Below are 16,648 nucleotides of genomic sequence, written 5' to 3' on the forward strand. Positions count from 1 at the left end.
GGGAGCAGAGAGGGTAAAGGGCCTTGCTCTAGGGCCCAACAGTGGCAGCTTGCCGAGCCCAGAAATCGAACCCACAACCTTGTTATCGATAGCCCGGCGCTCTAACCGCTGAGCCACCACTGCCCCTATTAAAAAAGAAAATATTAAAACCGAGCTAACATCATGCTCCTTGTCATTTAATTTCTTAATCCACTGGAATTTTACTCAAACACTCAAACACAACCCAGTTTGATGTGAATGGTTATTATATATTTATTTCTATAGTTGTTGTTTTTTTCTCCAAAAAAAAAAGAAATCACACCTTATATGGTCAAAAAGACAAATTAAAAGAAGTTCACAAACAGTGCAGCTTGGTTGTCTTTCAGTTCCTCAGCCTCACAAGCCTCACAGCCTTGCAAATGCATGTAAGTGTACTAGAGCTACAGATCGACACTGATACTTGGGGATTCACACTAAGGGAAATACTTGAGAGACTCGACTCACAAATCAGGATTACGCATTCAGTCTACACATAGTGTGAAAAGCGCTCCGGTGCAGTGTTGGACTTTTTCAAGTTTTCAAGCAGTGAAATGACAAAAATGACACAACGTACCGACTTGGCAGAGGAAAGCCTTAAGAGATTTAAGACGTCTGTTGTACTTCTGTGAAGTTGTGCCATGTGCGCTGTCGGAGTAGCACGCCTCACAGAGCGAGTGAAGCTGGAATGCTTATGAAGGAACGTGACGCTTTTAGACACCCCTTACCCTCTAAGAGCACTTTTTTCAGACGAACTTTGGCGTGTGTTACACTTGCCAGGTCAGTTTTTAAAATCCCTACTAGTTTAAAACAACTACGATTCAGCAACAACTTTGTCATTCCATCTACGCGTATGTGCAGTTAAGTCAAGGTACGATAAATACTTCATGAGAACTTTCACACACATATACTTTGTTTTGTTTGACATGTGAAGGTGAACGGACCACTGTAGTGCCTTTGGCAGATTATCTGATACAGAATCACAAGATACCACACTGAATGGATCATCCCTCCGGTGGCTCGGAGAGCTCTGGACAGACAGCTCTCCAGACAGAAGACGGGTGTCGTCTGCAGTGCAAGAAGAATCTCTTTGTAGCGAGCCGTCACTGCCTGGGCCTCCACACCTCCACGTTCATATCTCCTGAGGCTATAGCCAACACGCCCGCTTCCACACTTAACTAGAGACACAGAGAGAGAGAGAGAGAGAGAGAGAGAGAGAGAGAGAGAGAGAGAGAGAGAGAGAGAGAGAGAGAGAGAGAGAGAGAGAGAGAGAGAGAGAGAGAGAACTCTGACCCTTTACTAAAGGATTGTTTATGAAAGGGGTGTGCAAGTTAAATAATCAATCATTCGTGTCACTGATCTCTGGAACAAGCCCTTTGTTTAGAGTCTAGACCTTTGTGCTCGGCCCTTCTGACTCTGACTCTGAAATCTAATGGGACACCTGCTCATTAAGTTTCCTCTGAAATCAAGGGTATTCAAAAAGTGCTGATCCTGCTTTTGTTGGAGTAACGCTCTCTCTTTCTACAAGATTTTGGAGCATTGCTATGAGCATTTGACTACATTCAATAACAAGAGCGTTAGAGAGGTCAGGATGTTGGATGATTACCACCCATCCCATCCCAAAAAGTCCTAGATGGAGGACCATCCTTCCAGAGAACACAGTTCCACCTCTCCACAGCTCAATGCTGGGGGGCTGTATACCCCTCCAGCCCACATCGTGGCATGTTTTCAAGAGAGTCCTATTCTACTGACAGTACTTCTCTGCAGGGACTAGGCATGAACATTTGCACATCTGTGTCAGCAATGGGTGCAACTTAAAGTAGCTAAATCCATTCATTAGAAGGGATGTCCACAAACATTTGGACATGTAGTGTATTTACAAGTAAAAGAGAGTCTTGTGGAGGGTTTCGGAGCTACCTGAGCATTTTCTTTTCATAATAGATGGGGGTGGTAGGAGTGGGTGGTGAAACATGATACAAACGCCCAATATTATGTTTCCCTGCCTGCTGGTGCACAATAAATCACACAATGTTAATGTAGTTCTGTGAACTGAAGAGTTGAACCCCTTGCCAATATACTCTATTTCTCACTTATAGTCGGGTCCATAGATATTTAGAAGTAACACACTTTGCTTTTTTTGTTAATATTTGGTCCTTTTTTACCTTTGTTCAGTAGCACAACAGATCTGAAATGACGTTCAGCTTTAATTCAGGATATTTTACAAAAAAGCACATGGAATTGATTCCATGTGCTGCATTTGCATTTGGTAGCTGCTCATGGGAACTCTCTTAATATGTGATCCAAAGAAGTGTCTATACAAGTGAAGGAGGCCACCATTAGCCTGGAAAACAAACCAGCCTACAAACTGTGTGTGCATCATGTGTATGCCTGTGTCAGGAATGGGTGCACTGCCTATTGCCCTAATAAGAAAGGGTGTCCACAAACCTTTGGACATATAATGTAATGATCAAATTAGTAAACGGAGCACATCCAGTGAAAAAGGGAAACTATGTTCACGAATGATTAAAAAGAGACTACACCTACCCCGTTTACTCCTGCTTGATGATGCACCGTACACAAAGTCTTTGGGGGTGCACAGGGGAGGTGAACCTATATCAAGTCAGAGTCACAGACGTTGGTTACAAATTCTAAATGCAAAATCGAATATACTGAGCTTTATATAATAAACATCTGACCACTGATCTAACAACCTGAAATTGAGTGCTGTAAGCTCAGCACCTAATAAAGGTAAGTGCTAAGCTTATGAGATTTCCACATGAGATTTATCTCCCTCAGTTTTTGAAAATGCTTGCCCTGTGTGGTGAGTACCTCATAAAGAGAGACATCAAAACACCACAAGGAAGGGCGAAAACAGAGGTTTGATCCCGAATGATACACTACTGCCTATGCAGTGTACCATGCAAGTTACGAAATGACTGATCTAAATAGATTGTTATATATTAGTAATAGAACAGTATATACAGTATTGACTTAATAGTGAATAAGGAGGCAAAAAAATATCAGGATGTGTTTTTAAAAATATCAGGATGTGTGTGGATGGGGCCTACATCTCTATGAATGTACCTTAATGGTGCGATCAGAGGAGCATGTGTAGAGGGTGCCAGGTGAGTGATGAACGCCGGTCACCAGTGAACTGTGGCCCACATTGAACTGGGCAACAGATTTGAATGAGCCTTCATTCATGGAAAAGGTATGGACAAGTCCGTGATTATCTCCTGCCCACACCTCTCGTCCACTGTATGACATGGACAGCAAGTAGGACTTCAGCTGAAGAGACAAAACAAGAAAGACTAGTTCTCATATTGTCAACGTCACACAAAAACCTTTTGCAATTTTTGACACTATTGTATGTCCTACCCATCCACTGTTGTACGTCCTACCCATCCACTGTTGTACGTCCTACCCATCCACTGTTGTACGTCCTACCCATCCACTGTTGTACGTCCTACCCATCCACTGTTGTACGTCCTACCCATCCACTGTTGTACGTCCTACCCATCCACTATTGTATGTCCTACCCATCCACTATTGTATGTCCTACCCATCCACTACTGTATGTCCCACTCATCCACTATTGTTCGTCCTACTCACACACTGCTGTACGTCCTACCCATCCACTATTGTATTTCCTACACATGCACCATTTTAGGTCCTACCTATCCACTATTGTAGGCCCTACCAATTCTGCACCAGACACTTAGCCTAACACACTTCACAGAAAAAAAACACACAGCTAATATCATGTCACACACTAAGAGAGTGTGTGCTGTTCTACACTAGGTCTGTTACAGGATTGGATAGGATTATATAGATTATATACGTTTCTTATATAAACTTTATACAGATAGTTTTTTCTTCCCTCTGACATCCAATTCAGTATTTAAATCTGATATCAGCCCCATACCAATCCACATTAATTCCAATATGGCATCTTCATCTGATGTCACATTGTTATCTTCAGAACTGTAAAGTATAAATACCAAACTATAAATGTGTCCCCTACCTCAAACTACAGTACTGTACAGTACTGTAGGCAGCTAAGGACATTACTCACAACCACTTATCTCAGCAATAAGGGGGTTTACGCTTGTAAAACACCATACCACTTCAGAACGAATGCAGGTAAACATAAATGCAGTAAAACATAATAGGCAAAGTAGATGAGATCTTGTGAGCCAAGCTTCTCTAGTTTAAAGAATAAAGCTTGGTTCTAGACTCCTCCAGGACGCCCCTCAGCCAGCATGTGGATCTTTTCAATTCAATTATCAACTCACATGATTTAATATCCTTAAGCACTGATTCACCAAACCAGGTGTTGCATAACAACTCTACTTGTCTAGTGTAATTATTGTGTGTTATATTTGCACATTGAAGCCAACATGTGAGAACGCTACCTGTTGTATGAATGTTGTTAGTATTAATTCTAATATCAGTGTTTTACTGAGTAAATAAAAACTTACTGCCCAGGTAAAGGCAGACAATCAGAAAACTGATAACAGACTTAATTATGTGCTTTCTGACATTGTATGACACACTATTGTCTATGAAATTGGACAAATGACAAATTAGACATCATTCAGGAAGATTGCTTCTACTGTTTTGATCAACGTGACTATTGGTTTGGCCGTCATTATGATGTGCTTCCGTCACCCGTCCCCTGTATAAACCTTGTACCTTCAAAAGCAAACCTCTTGACATGTGACATGTCTTGGCAGATTGATTTCATTGCTGTTCACTGCAACCCTGCGCCTGTGTATGTGTACCTGGATTTTCTGCAGAAGCCGCCCGGCTCTACGGTCATACACTGCCACCGTGTTGTCTTTGCTGCCAGACAGAATGTACTGCTCATCCGAGGCCAGGCACAGTACAGCGTCACCATGGAGACAGAGTTTCTTGACCAGGGGCTCGGCAGCTGCAAAACAGAGATGAAGGACATCGTGACAGAAGACATCATCAGAGATGACCTTGAGTACAGACATTACAGGAAATCACATAACTGACATCTGGGTTGGAGCATCACAAAAGGCAAACACTCATGATGGATACTGTAAAGACGCCCCTCCTGTGGTGTGTCAACACAAGTTCAGCAAGAAATCCCAACGGAGTACTGAGTTATTTTTTCCTTAAAATGGAAAAAATACAAGCGCAAATCTGCTTGTTGTACAGCAGTTATTACTGGTGTTTGCGTTGAACATGGAGGAGTTTTGGTTGTTGAATGCACTCTGGAGGGACGGATGCGTTTACACTACAATAGCATGTGGATCGGATTTGCATTTGTGGCCTGCGTTTACACTTCACGCAGAGTGCTTTATGTGGCTTGGCCTTACCCAGATATAATCCTGATACTCCTGAGATGAATAAAGTGACCAGGGATAAACTGGGTCTGAGAGGACAGCACTAAAAACTGAGCTCTGAAGAGCTGTGAATGTGCTCAGACCAGCAGCACACTAAACAGCTGTACCAACATCAAATAAAGCTTAATGTGGTATAATAACCATCTTACTTCTACCTAAAGATAATTAGCAACTCCCATTTGAAGGCCAAGAAAGCTCCAAGTAAGAAACAAGTCACAGGTTTAGATACTATGTACTAAAATGCACTTAGATTTTATGAACCACTGACCTCTGGTGTCATAAATGCAGATTTTCTGGTCATGTGACCCAGCAAACAACATGTCCCCCTGACAGGAGAGGCAGAGCACGGCGGCTCGGCCACGGATCAGACCCCTCTCGACCCCTCCGGCATCCAGGTCCCACAAGCGCACCGTGCTGTCGAAGGAGCCGGAGGCCAGAAGGGACCCGCTGGCTGCCAAAGACCACACCCAACCCCGGTGTGTGCTGAAGAGGCCCCGGCCGCCCAGCGTGCGCAGCAGCTCCCCCCTGGGGCCCCGCCGCAAGTCCCACAGGTTGACATTGCGATCCCTGGAGCCAGAGGCACACACTGCGCCCTCGCCGCCCACCAGCAGGACGGAGTTGACATCTGCAATGTGACCTGATGGAAGGGTGATGTGCTCCAGAGCAGAGGGAGGGCTGGGTGGTCGGCCAGGTTGAGGATCAGGTGCTTCAGCTTCATCTAAGCCTGGGTGAATAAAATGATAATCATCATTACGATCAACTATGTTTCGGTTATTTATAATAAGCCATTTTGAGATGCTTCTTTGTGCCTTAATCCCCCTACTTCAGCAGCGGGCCGATGTGTGCGTTTCATTGACAGGAACGGTGGACGAATCTAGCCACTCACTTCTAACAGCAATATCAGTCACTGGCTGTGTCTGGATATGCTCACTAGTTCCATATATGGTAAATGGGCACATAGGGAATAGAAATTTGGGGACTTTGTATTCCCAAATTTGGACACTCATGACTGAGTGTGAAATATATTTGTGACAAAGATGCCAAGACAGCATGCAGTCTAACACCAGGTCACCCATGATGTTGTGTTTGGCCATTCTAGTCATCCATGTACAGCTCACTTTAGGACCACCATGGGAACAAACTTTTACCAGGAGAGCCTTATTGGTTTTGAACTTTAAACACCATATCCCCTCATGGTCTCAATGAAGAACTTGATATTAGGTTCATCGAGGTGCATGTTGAATTTTATTATTAAATAACCTTGCGGGTGTGATGGCGTTCACTGAGATTTCTGAATGGGAATATTAATATGTAGCTTGCGTTACAAGTTCCACAGGATAGGTAGGCAGTTTATTCATGATTTCACAACCGGACCTAAATATACCGCTGTTGTCCCTTCACTCGGCTATCTGCCTGATGAAGACCCTGGAGGTTGAAACCTTGCAACAATAATAAAATAGGGGAGCTTTTTGTTAACCCTCTGGCGTCATATTTTGTAAGTTGGCCTTTAAAGACACTTGCATATTAGATAATACCCACATGTTTTATTTCAAAATGCTCAGCTCTCAATATAATGAGACCCCACATAACCAAGAGTACTGTGTGAAGAGGTAAACCTGAAAGTCTGATTTTAGAAATTCTTAATATTGCCTGATAAAACATACTTTTATTCACATGGACGAACTGTTTTGGTGTTTGGATTGTACCAGATTCTTAGCTTTACAAAAGTAGTCGGATGTATGAATAAAGTAGTTTATGATCAGAGAAAGGCAGAAGATGACTTTCTGTTTTTTTCTGACTTTTTTTCCTCTCATCTTTTCATTTGAACAGAACTTTGTAATGCTGCCTGAATAATTGCTAATTTATGTAAATCACTTTTGATTTTGATGTTCTTTTCTTTTCTGTAAATATATTTTTCAGCTCTTTATTACCTTTATTACCTTTAGTACTTTCTACTTTTTTTAATTTATCCCCTACCCTATTTATTGTTTAGTGTAATTTTCCTTTAGTTTAAGACTGTGTTCTGTGTTTCTTTGTTACTTGTCATACGTGTTGCTCTCACCAAGACAAATTCCTTGTATGGGTAACATACTTGGTGAAATAAAGAGATTCTGATTCTGATTCTTCTGATTCTGATTCTGATTTTGAGTTTGTCAGTTTTATGTTCAAGTCAAGCTCATAGTGCAAATAATCATTTAATGGCTGCATGTAGTTACAGAAGCACAGAAGGAGTTTTAGTGATTCTTTCATGACTGACTAAGTAAGCACAGAAAGATGAAACTCTCTGAGACTCTTCTATGGAGACAATTAGGGAACTTATAAAACAAGCTATTGTTCGATTTGAAATCAGGGACAGTTAATGACCACTCTGCTTGCACAGTCATTTGAGGAAAACATCAAAATGTGTGACCAAGAGACCAAGGGCTGTGACCAAAACGTGTTGGCAGTGGTGGCTCAGCAGTTAGAGCACCAGGCTTTTAATGACAGGGTTCGATACCCGGGCTCGATAACCCTGTTGGAGCAAAGCCCTTTCACCCTCTCTGCTCCCCGGGTGCTGCAACGATGCTCCGGGCACATGTGCTCACTGTTCACTGTGTGTGTTTGATCACTAGTGTGTGTGTGTGTTCACTACACGGATGGGTTAAAGGCATCTGTGTCCAACACTAATGGTGAATTTGGTTGTCTTGTCTTGTCTGGATGGCTCTCTAATTACATTTTAGACACTAATGAGTATGTCAGCCATTTTTCTCTGAGGGATAATCATTTAATGGCTGCATGTAGTTACAGAGGTACTGTGTGAGTTGTAGTGATTCTTTCATGACTGACTAAGTAAGCACAGAAAGATGAAACTCTCTTCTATGGAGACAATTAGGGAACTTAAAAAAAAAACAAGCTATTGTTAGATTTGAAATCAGGGACAGTTTGTGACCACTCTGCAAACCCAGTAATATGAGGAAAACACCAAGAGGAACAAGAGGTGATTGTCTCAAAAAAAGTCACGTCCTCTGCAGCACGGAATGGCTTTGATTGTTTTTTTTTTTGCAGATACAGTAACACAGAGCAATGAGCAAATAGTCTTTTGTACAAGACTAATAATTACTTTTACTACTTATCGCATTAAATATTATGCTATGAAAGATGTCTGTCCTTATTGCCCAACCCTACCTTCATCCATCATATCCTCAAGGGGGCTATTGCTTTGCCTTCTGTCCCCACCTGGTACGTCTTGACGGTTTTGACCACCCTCAGCCATGCCATTCTCTCTTCCTTGGTCTCTCATCATTGGAGCTGCGTCGCTGTCCCTTTGTTCTTCTTCTATACGTCTCTCGGTTTGGGCCCCGGCTGGCCTCATTTCCTCTTCAGCAGCATCTCCAGGCTCTCTTGCAGCTTCACGAGCTGCTCCATTCCCCACAGCAGCTGCATCTCCATCTTCTCCATCAGACCCATGCAGGCCCTCTCTCATCTCCTGGTCCCTCTCTGGCTCATGCTGTTGCAGTGCCCGCTGCCTTGCGGCCCACTCCTCCTGCCCCGCCCAGTGCTCAATCAGTTGCTCCAGCTCCAGACAGGCTGTGGGCCAATCAAACTGGTCCCTTGGCCCAACAGGGAAGGAGGCTTTGGGGCCTGTGAGGCGATGGGCCCGGAGCTGCCAGGATGAAGTGTCCTCGCCCACCTCGCCCAAAGCCCGGCACACCTGAGGGGAAAGAGGGAGGGAGGGAGGGAGAGAGTGAGTGAGAGAGAGAGAGAAAGTGTTTGTATTAGATTTTATACAATTAAACTGTTTTCAGTTTTAATTACGCCACTTTTTCAAACTGCCACAGATCACAACATCACCAGGCAGCCAACGCGCTCAGAGGAAAGCGCAAGGTCCCGTATGTCCGCCCACTTTAGTTCTGCTGGCCAACATGGGATCAAAATGTGTGACCAAAAGACCAAGGGCTGTGACCAAAATGTGTGGGCAGTGGTGGCTCAGCAGTTAGAGCACAGGGCTATTAATGGGCAAGCTGTCCTTGAGCAAGGCCCTTCATCCTCTCTGCTATCTTCTAATCTACGCTATCTGTGTCCAACACTAATGGTGAATATGGTTGTTTTGTCTTGTTCAGGGCACTAATGAGTATATCGGACAGCGGAACAAACTGGAGTCAGCTGTGTTCATACAAGCACCAGTTACAAGCTTTCACTACCCAATACAAGCCACTAAATGATGCCGTAAATTTCATACTTTACTATGTTGTTTGTTAATGGTGGGCTTATGTTTCTAAGCAACATAACAGCAAAAGATTATTCAATGAACAACACAACGCTTTTAGGTTTGTTTACATGTCAGGTGTTACACCGAAAACTGTGATCGCCAATTTGTGTGACCATAGAGGGCGCTGTTTCACATCGCACAGCTTGATTTAGGGAGCGTCAGTGTGTCTTTGCTATCGTAACGATGGGAAAAGTACGAAAATTCTAGTCTTAATTAATTATGGGGGTGTTTTGAGCGTAACGTGTAATAAATCAGCGTGTCACTTACCATTCCCTTTAAGAACCAGGTGCGGTCAGATTGCTTTTTCAATAGTGTATCGTGCACAGTCTAGGAAGGCGTGCTAAAGCAGTGGAGCGCCTCGCCTCTAGAAAAATGTTATTTTATTTTTGTATTCTTTTTATTGTTGATGTAAAAGTCTGCATAGCTGCCAACTGGCACTCACTGCTGCGTGTCCATGTGTGCGGAACAGATGGGGGTGGTACGTGCCGGTGTTGACAATTCACTGCCAATAGCAATGAACATCTTAATAACTGATATCACAGATTTCGGTGTAACACCTGTTCTACTCTAAATCCACTTCATGCAATATAATTATTTTATTATTATTTTTTATGTCCATCGATATTAAAGTGAGAGGTCTGTCTTGAACGATACGCAACGATTAAATGTGCTGTTTCACTCCTGGTCACTATATAATAAGTGTTGAGATTGATAACTAACAATAGGCTTATGGTCAATGAGTAATCTGACTAATGAACGTCTGTCTGACTCTGACTGCAGGAGCCCTGTGTAAATGTATTTGAAGAAATGCTACATTACCTTAGGCAGAACATTGATAATGCACTGGGCCGGCAGGTGTGAGGCAATGCTGGCAACCACTTCCCATGGCAGGGACAGTAATCCTGAAGGAGAGGGGCTCGTCTCTGGGGTGTCAAGAGGCGGCCCCAGGTTTAATCTGTGGAGACAGTTAGCTAGCTTTAAAGCAGACGCAAAACACAGGGCTACACTACATTCGCCTGCCATGAGATCATGAGACAGGGAGCAGTGGAAGGTATAAAGAGTTAGTAAACAAGCCTTTCAACAAGGTATTAACAAGGTTAGGCGTATGGTTTCTGGAGTGTTTCAGTGATCATTGCAAAAAAAAAAAAAAAAAAAAAAGAAAAGAAAAACAACAACATTTGAGCAGGTGGGTCTGATGACAGGCAGTGTACCCAAGCTGGCTGGACAGAGGGGACTCATTGTTTAGACTGGGCGACTCCCCTAAAACGGCATCGCTTCCTCTCCTGCTTTGCTCCTTCTCCTCTTCCTCCAGTGTGACCCGCGGCATCGACATCCACCCCACTACAAAGCAGTAGAAATATCAGAGAGTGAGTAACTTATATTTATTAATATTTAGCTAACATATTTAGCTAAATATTCCCTTTACAGGCAGGCAGATGAACAAACGTGGACTAGCTATAGCTAGCTACCGTTACTCGTCACTGCTGTTAGCGCTATAATAGAGCTAGCTATGATCAACCGTCAACTTAGCTAGACCTTAACTCCCCAGCTACAAATTACACTAGCTAGCTTAATCAAACTATAAATGATCAAACTGACAAATGAAAAAATCCTCCACGTTGTTGAAAACCGTTGATCGAATAAGGTCAGATGACTCAAAATGCCTACCAGACAATTCCCGATCTCCGGACAGACTGGACAGCTCATTGACGATGACCCACAATTACCTCATGTTAGTCGTTTATTACAAACCCTCACGTTTAAGCGATAAAGCTGTCAGTTCAGTTATAGCTAGCCTGCTAGTTTCTGTCCGACTCCTTCCACTGAACTGCACCGCTGTGGTCGTCGCTGCTGCTCGGTGGTAGATATCTAGCTAACGTTAGCTAGCTAGCTTACTTTAGGTGAACGATAGCTAGCTAGCTCGCTGTACAGCTGTCAGTAACACAAGACTTCACCAACGAACAAACGGATTGAAGGTTTTTTTTTTTTTTTAACTTTGTCAAGGAGAAATGTGCACTTGTTAGCTGGTAGATTGTGGTGTTTTGTCCTGGCTCAGCAGCCGTGTGTCTCCATGTAAACACTGCATTCTGTTTTGGTTCCGGAGGATTTCTCGTCCGCCCTGGGATGATAGCTACAATAAAAGTCTCTGCAAAAAGTGTAATATTTAAAAATGTTAAATATGCCACGACAAAGACAAAAAACATAATAAATATAGGTGAATATTTTTAATGAATTAACTACCCTGTTCTCGTTTTTATATACCCCAGTATATCCAGTGGCTCTATTTTGAAAGGCTAGGTGTGAGTGTCCATCTTGACAAAACTAATTTCACAACAGTTGCTGGATTCACGGCGTGACCCTCAGGTTAGCTTTCTGTTTCGATCCCTGTTATTGTTAGTTAGCTAGATATTTTATGAACTGTATTTCATCTCAGGGTCTGTTTCTTCAGCGTTTAGCTAGCTAGCTATGTCGGCTGTTTGAGATGTGGTCTGATTATTATTACTAGAGACGAATGATTTGGGAGGAGGAGGTAAAGGTCACGTTCACTAGTATAGAAAAGTAGAGCTAGCGCAGGCAGGTGTGTTTAAACGTTGGATCTGAGATATGTTTCTACTCAGAATCCGTGCAGTATTGCAGTATTTAATGTAGCTAATATCATGGTGTTTTATGGTGCTACGCTAGGCTAAATCTGGAAGGGTTCAATCTCTTATTCACAGCAGGGATTCGTCCAGTGGCAGCTGCCATTCTGCCATTTAGGCAGTACGACCTTTTGGTTGCTGTCAGCTTCCTGTCAGCCACTGGTAGCTGTCAATCAGGACTGTTGTACTTGCCAGTAACCAGTAACCAAGCAAGTGACCGGTGGCAATCAAACGCATTCTTTGGGCATTTGAAAAGCAGAGGTTGATCAGCAACGATCCTCCAATAGAGCTCCAATAGGCTGTAGAATTGATTGATTAGTTGCTCAAAATGTGCCATGAAAACATTCCCCATACCCTTACACCACCTTCCCTATTCTGGACAGGTGACACAAGGCAGTTTACGGCCATGAATTAAAGCTGTTGGTGACCTAATTCATCAGATCATACATTTTCCAGTCTTTAACTGTCCAGTATTGGTGACCCTGTGCCCACTGCAGCCTCAGCTTTGTGTTCTTGGCTGACAGAAGTGGAACCGGACGTGCTGTTGTGCTGCTGTAGGCCATCCGCCTTCAGGTTTGACATGTTGAGCATTCTGAAATGCTTTCCTACCTGTCGCAATTTTTTATGATTGCCCTTATGTCAGTTCTGTCAGAACCAGTATGGCCATTCTCTGATGTCCTCTCTCTCATCAACACGGCGTTTCCGTCTGCAGAACTGACACCAACATTTACGTTACACTCCTAATCACTGAGATAACATTTTTCTCCAGGTTTGATGGTTGATGTGGACGTTACCTGAAGCTGTTGGCATGTACAAGCATGAATCTGCAAGCCACTGCTTAGCTAATTGCATGAAGCAGTTGGTGTACATATCTACCTAATGGGGTATGTGTTGAGTGTAAATTAGGAGCCTGATTTGTAGACTCAGATTAACATAATCTCTGACAATAAGGGATTTTCAAGGTCCAAGAGCTGGCTTAATGGGGGCTATGCCTGAAGGAACCGTCTAAAAAGGGATTTAGAGTTAGAAAATCAATTAGACAGTCAGAGATTCGTTTTGCACATTTTAAAAGACTCCAATTGTTCTTGTTAAAGACAAGAACAAGTAGATCGCAGTAGATTTCTTTTAATGTGAGCGTGTAGTTGTGGTACTTGACACAGGTTACTTTCTTGTTTTGAAATAGGCATGGAGGATGACGCACAGGACGAGATGCTTGTGCAATTCAAAGAAAAGCGCCTGGGAGGATGGGGCATCCTGCAGCTGACAGCAGGGACAGGACTGGCCGTCTACGCCATGTGGGCCGGAGTTTTGATGCCAGGCTTTCGCAGAGTGCCTCTTAAACTGCAGGTTCGCTCAGGGAGAATGGGCACACTCACAGTTCAGTGTGGAGTCATCATAGGTCAATGTTGAGTCTGATATTTTGTGTGTGTGTTTGTCTGTGTGTTCATTTTAGGTGCCATATATGCCAGCTAGTAAAAAACAAGTGGGAAATGTAATGTCTCTGCTAAAGGGCCGCTCTGGAGGTTTTGCTGACTTGGGATCAGGTGATGGTAGGATTGTAAGTGATTATGGTTTCTTTTTTTTCTTTTTTCTTTTTTAAATATGAACATTTTTGTATGATTGTGTAGGTAGTGAATGATGTTGAGTGGTGTTTCCATGACTGCTGCATCTGTAAATGAAGGTTTATTAAATGTAAAATCCAGATTAAAACAAGTTCTCTTGAGCTCTCACTACAATACCCAGCATGCATCACACAAATACTTTTTACAGTCCCGGCAGCACTAATCCTGAATAGCCTAGTCACTGAATTACAGGCCAATGAAGTAGCATTAACGTCTTTCTAACCTTAGTCATACTTCTGCATTAGCTAGGGGAAAAAACCCCACCCCGAAACATCCATCTTAAGCCGTTGTATTTTTTTTTTTTAAACTCTTGTTCTAGAGACTACTGTGACACCTCTGCTTGAAACCAGTTGACTACAGCTATACTATTGGTTACATTTTCATCCTGGCCAGAGTGTCCTTTAACTGCATAGTGATTTTTGTGTGTGTGTGTTTGTGTAAATAGGTTTTAGAGGCAAGCCGGCAAGGCTTCTCTCCTGCTGTAGGCTATGAGTTGAACCCCTGGCTCCTCCGGCTTTCACGTTTTTATGCGTGGAAAGCCGGCTACTATGGAAGCGTCTCCTACCGGAGGGAGGACCTATGGAAGGTGGGCCAGTTGACCGTAGCTGAAGAGGCCACATTGAGTTCAGTGCTGTTGCCAAAAATGGGGTAGAAATGATCGCCTTCATTTGTGTTGACAGGTTGATCTTTCCGGATATAGGAATATCTCTGTGTTCTTGGCACCAAGCGTGGTGAGTGTACCAGTGATTCTCGCAAACACCTGGTGGTATAAACTATAGAAAGTACAGCATATTACTATCCTAGTGTAACTTTTAGATGCTCCTCTTAAAGCAGCAGCATGTAACATTTCTACCTTGAAATAACAGCTTCAAAATCATAGTGGTGCTCCACTGACCAGTAATAGGGAAAATAGCACCTCTATTGGTGGTACTCCAGGCTCGGTACGCTGCTAACTGCACTGGACAAACTTGTAAATACAGTATATTACACTGTGTAACCCAAGTCATGAATGTGTGTAACGTCCTATAATATTTCTCTACCCTGTCAGTCCAAATCATTTTTTTTTTACTTCCAGTGATTGTTCTGTATCTCCCAGCTTATCCAGAAATGCAGGTGTAGGGGGAGCCCATGAGCAAGATATGGCAATTGTCACATAAAGCTGCTTTAAGTGAAGTGCTTCAATGAAAAATTACTCATTTATAAAGAAGTAAAATTTCAGATTGCTATCTGCCGATAAACAAAAGTTCAGTATCTGTGCCGGGATGGAAAAAGTGGTATTGTGTTGTCTCTGACAGAAAGAATTCATTCGTGTTTTTTTTTTTTCTTCTTTTGTCCATTAGCTTACACTTTTACAAGAGAAGTTGCTGGTCGAGCTCCCTGAAGATGCTTTGATCATTACTGGACGCTTCCCCTTCCCTGACTGGAAGCCTTGCAGGATAGAGGGTCAGGGCGTGGACAGAGCCTGGGCGTATTCCATAGAAGCAGTCAGAAAACAGAACCAATCCAAGGACATCAAATCAACTGAGCAGAGCAGCTGATACAGGAGAAACAGATGTCATCTATTTTAAAACCATTTTAAAGGAAAGGAAGAGATTTTGCACATTTTATTCTTTTAGAATATGTGTATTTATTGGTTTTATTTGTCTTTTTGATGTAAACGTGGTGCGTGAGTTACTTTTGCTTTCGTTCACAAGATTCAGATTCAGTGAACGTACAGCTCCCATCAAGAGCTACTTCACTACAAGTGCCCACACAGTGCAAGCGTGATCACCAGAACTTAACATACAGGGAACGCACTGCTTCCATCCAGATCAGCGTTGGCTAGTTTTTTAACTCTGATTTTACTCTGTGATACTTTTATTGTTTTTTTTTCTTCTTAATCTCGAATGATTTATGTCAACGTCAGAACGTCAGAGAGCATGGAATCTTTTTCTCATAATGTTATTGCAAAAATAAACTTTTTTTTGTTAGATAACGACATAATTTGAGAAATCAACTCTGAGTCTGAGATGCAAGGCCATTACACTTATACATACGGATGCTCCGACCACGGTTTACCAGTGTGAGACCTGGTCTCTGCAATTGTGAATAGAAATCCGATGGCTTTTCACTCTCAGAACAAAAACACTTGCTTGACAGACAGCTGCATGCTATAGTGTGATCACGGCAAACACAGGGCTCAGCTGCTTACTGCCCCACCAATACCACTGACTGACACAGCCACTCCAGTGGGGCAGTGGTGGCTCAGCGGTTAGAGCTCCGGGCTGTCGATAACAGGGTTGTGGGTTCGATTCCAGCTGCCGCTGTTGGGCCCTTGAGCAAGGCCCTTTACCCTCTCTGCTCCCCGGGCGCTGGAGTTGGCTGCCCACCGCTCTGGGTGTGTGTGTGTACTCACTGCCCCTAACACATGTGTGTGTGTGAGTGTGTTCACTACCAGATGGGTTAAATGCGGAGGACACATTTCGCTGTACACTGTACAGTGACAAATACGTGCACCTTTATCTTTACCCTGTTAAACCAGACATACTATATATAAATGCACTCCTGAAACAGACTCCAAGCAGGAGCACCCAGAGGATAACCGAGAAACACACAGAGAAACACAAATACACCCCAAAATATACGACTTTTCAGTTTGTGCTGGATTGCAGTATTAGGGGTGGGGGACAAGCTTAAGACCAAAAGCCTGTACGTGCCCAGTACGCTATAGAAACAGCTGATATACACACACTGGTTTGTTTCCTCAAG

General features: G+C 43.1%; 2 protein-coding genes across 4 annotated transcripts; one reads left to right on the top strand and one right to left on the bottom strand.

Moving 5' to 3' along the window:
* Positions 1–227: 227 nt before the first annotated feature.
* fbxw9 (F-box and WD repeat domain containing 9) lies at positions 228–11,718 on the bottom strand. The gene is made up of 9 exons (XM_072693997.1): positions 11,308–11,718; positions 10,851–10,980; positions 10,459–10,594; positions 8,556–9,081; positions 5,659–6,114; positions 4,800–4,948; positions 3,100–3,303; positions 2,560–2,625; positions 228–1,193 (listed from the first exon to the last, which is right to left on the bottom strand). Exons 2-9 carry the CDS (start codon positions 10,970–10,972, stop codon positions 1,119–1,121), a joined length of 1,734 nt encoding a protein of 577 aa, XP_072550098.1. The 5' UTR covers positions 10,973–10,980; positions 11,308–11,718; the 3' UTR covers positions 228–1,118.
* Positions 10,853–15,875, top strand: antkmt (adenine nucleotide translocase lysine methyltransferase). Of its 3 annotated transcripts, none has more exons than XM_072694017.1 (6): positions 10,853–11,006; positions 13,462–13,625; positions 13,732–13,836; positions 14,346–14,486; positions 14,581–14,631; positions 15,241–15,875. In XM_072694017.1, the coding sequence occupies exons 2-6, from the start codon at positions 13,464–13,466 to the stop codon at positions 15,436–15,438; spliced, it is 657 nt and encodes a 218-aa protein (XP_072550118.1). In that variant the 5' UTR covers positions 10,853–11,006; positions 13,462–13,463; the 3' UTR covers positions 15,439–15,875. The 3 variants fall into 3 exon arrangements, with proteins under 3 accessions (XP_072550118.1, XP_072550119.1, XP_072550120.1); XM_072694018.1 differs by lacking the exon at positions 10,853–11,006 and adding an exon at positions 11,945–12,003; XM_072694019.1 differs by lacking the exon at positions 10,853–11,006 and adding an exon at positions 12,866–13,162.
* The last annotated feature ends 773 nt before the right edge of the window (positions 15,876–16,648 follow it).

The sequence above is a fragment of the Salminus brasiliensis genome, chromosome 12 (genome assembly GCF_030463535.1).
Source record: "Salminus brasiliensis chromosome 12, fSalBra1.hap2, whole genome shotgun sequence".
Lineage (NCBI taxonomy): Eukaryota > Metazoa > Chordata > Actinopteri > Characiformes > Bryconidae > Salminus > Salminus brasiliensis.

What these genes read in the sequence shown, in the direction of transcription:
- fbxw9 (XM_072693997.1), bottom strand. Translation starts at nt 10,972, where the DNA reads ATGTCGATGCCGCGGGTCACACTGGAGGAAGAGGAGAAGGAGCAAAGC. An exon ending in TGAGGATATGATGGATGAAG is followed by an intron (nt 6,115 to 8,555) that starts GTAGGGTTGGGC and finishes TTATTCACCCAG; the next exon opens with GCTTAGATGAAGCTGAAGCA. An exon ending in CTGCATTTATGACACCAGAG is followed by an intron (nt 4,949 to 5,658) that starts GTCAGTGGTTCA and finishes TCTGTTTTGCAG; the next exon opens with CTGCCGAGCCCCTGGTCAAG.
- antkmt (XM_072694017.1), top strand. Translation starts at nt 13,464, where the DNA reads ATGGAGGATGACGCACAGGACGAGATGCTTGTGCAATTCAAAGAAAAG. An exon ending in GAGTGCCTCTTAAACTGCAG is followed by an intron (nt 13,626 to 13,731) that starts GTTCGCTCAGGG and finishes TGTTCATTTTAG; the next exon opens with GTGCCATATATGCCAGCTAG. An exon ending in GGAGGGAGGACCTATGGAAG is followed by an intron (nt 14,487 to 14,580) that starts GTGGGCCAGTTG and finishes TTGTGTTGACAG; the next exon opens with GTTGATCTTTCCGGATATAG.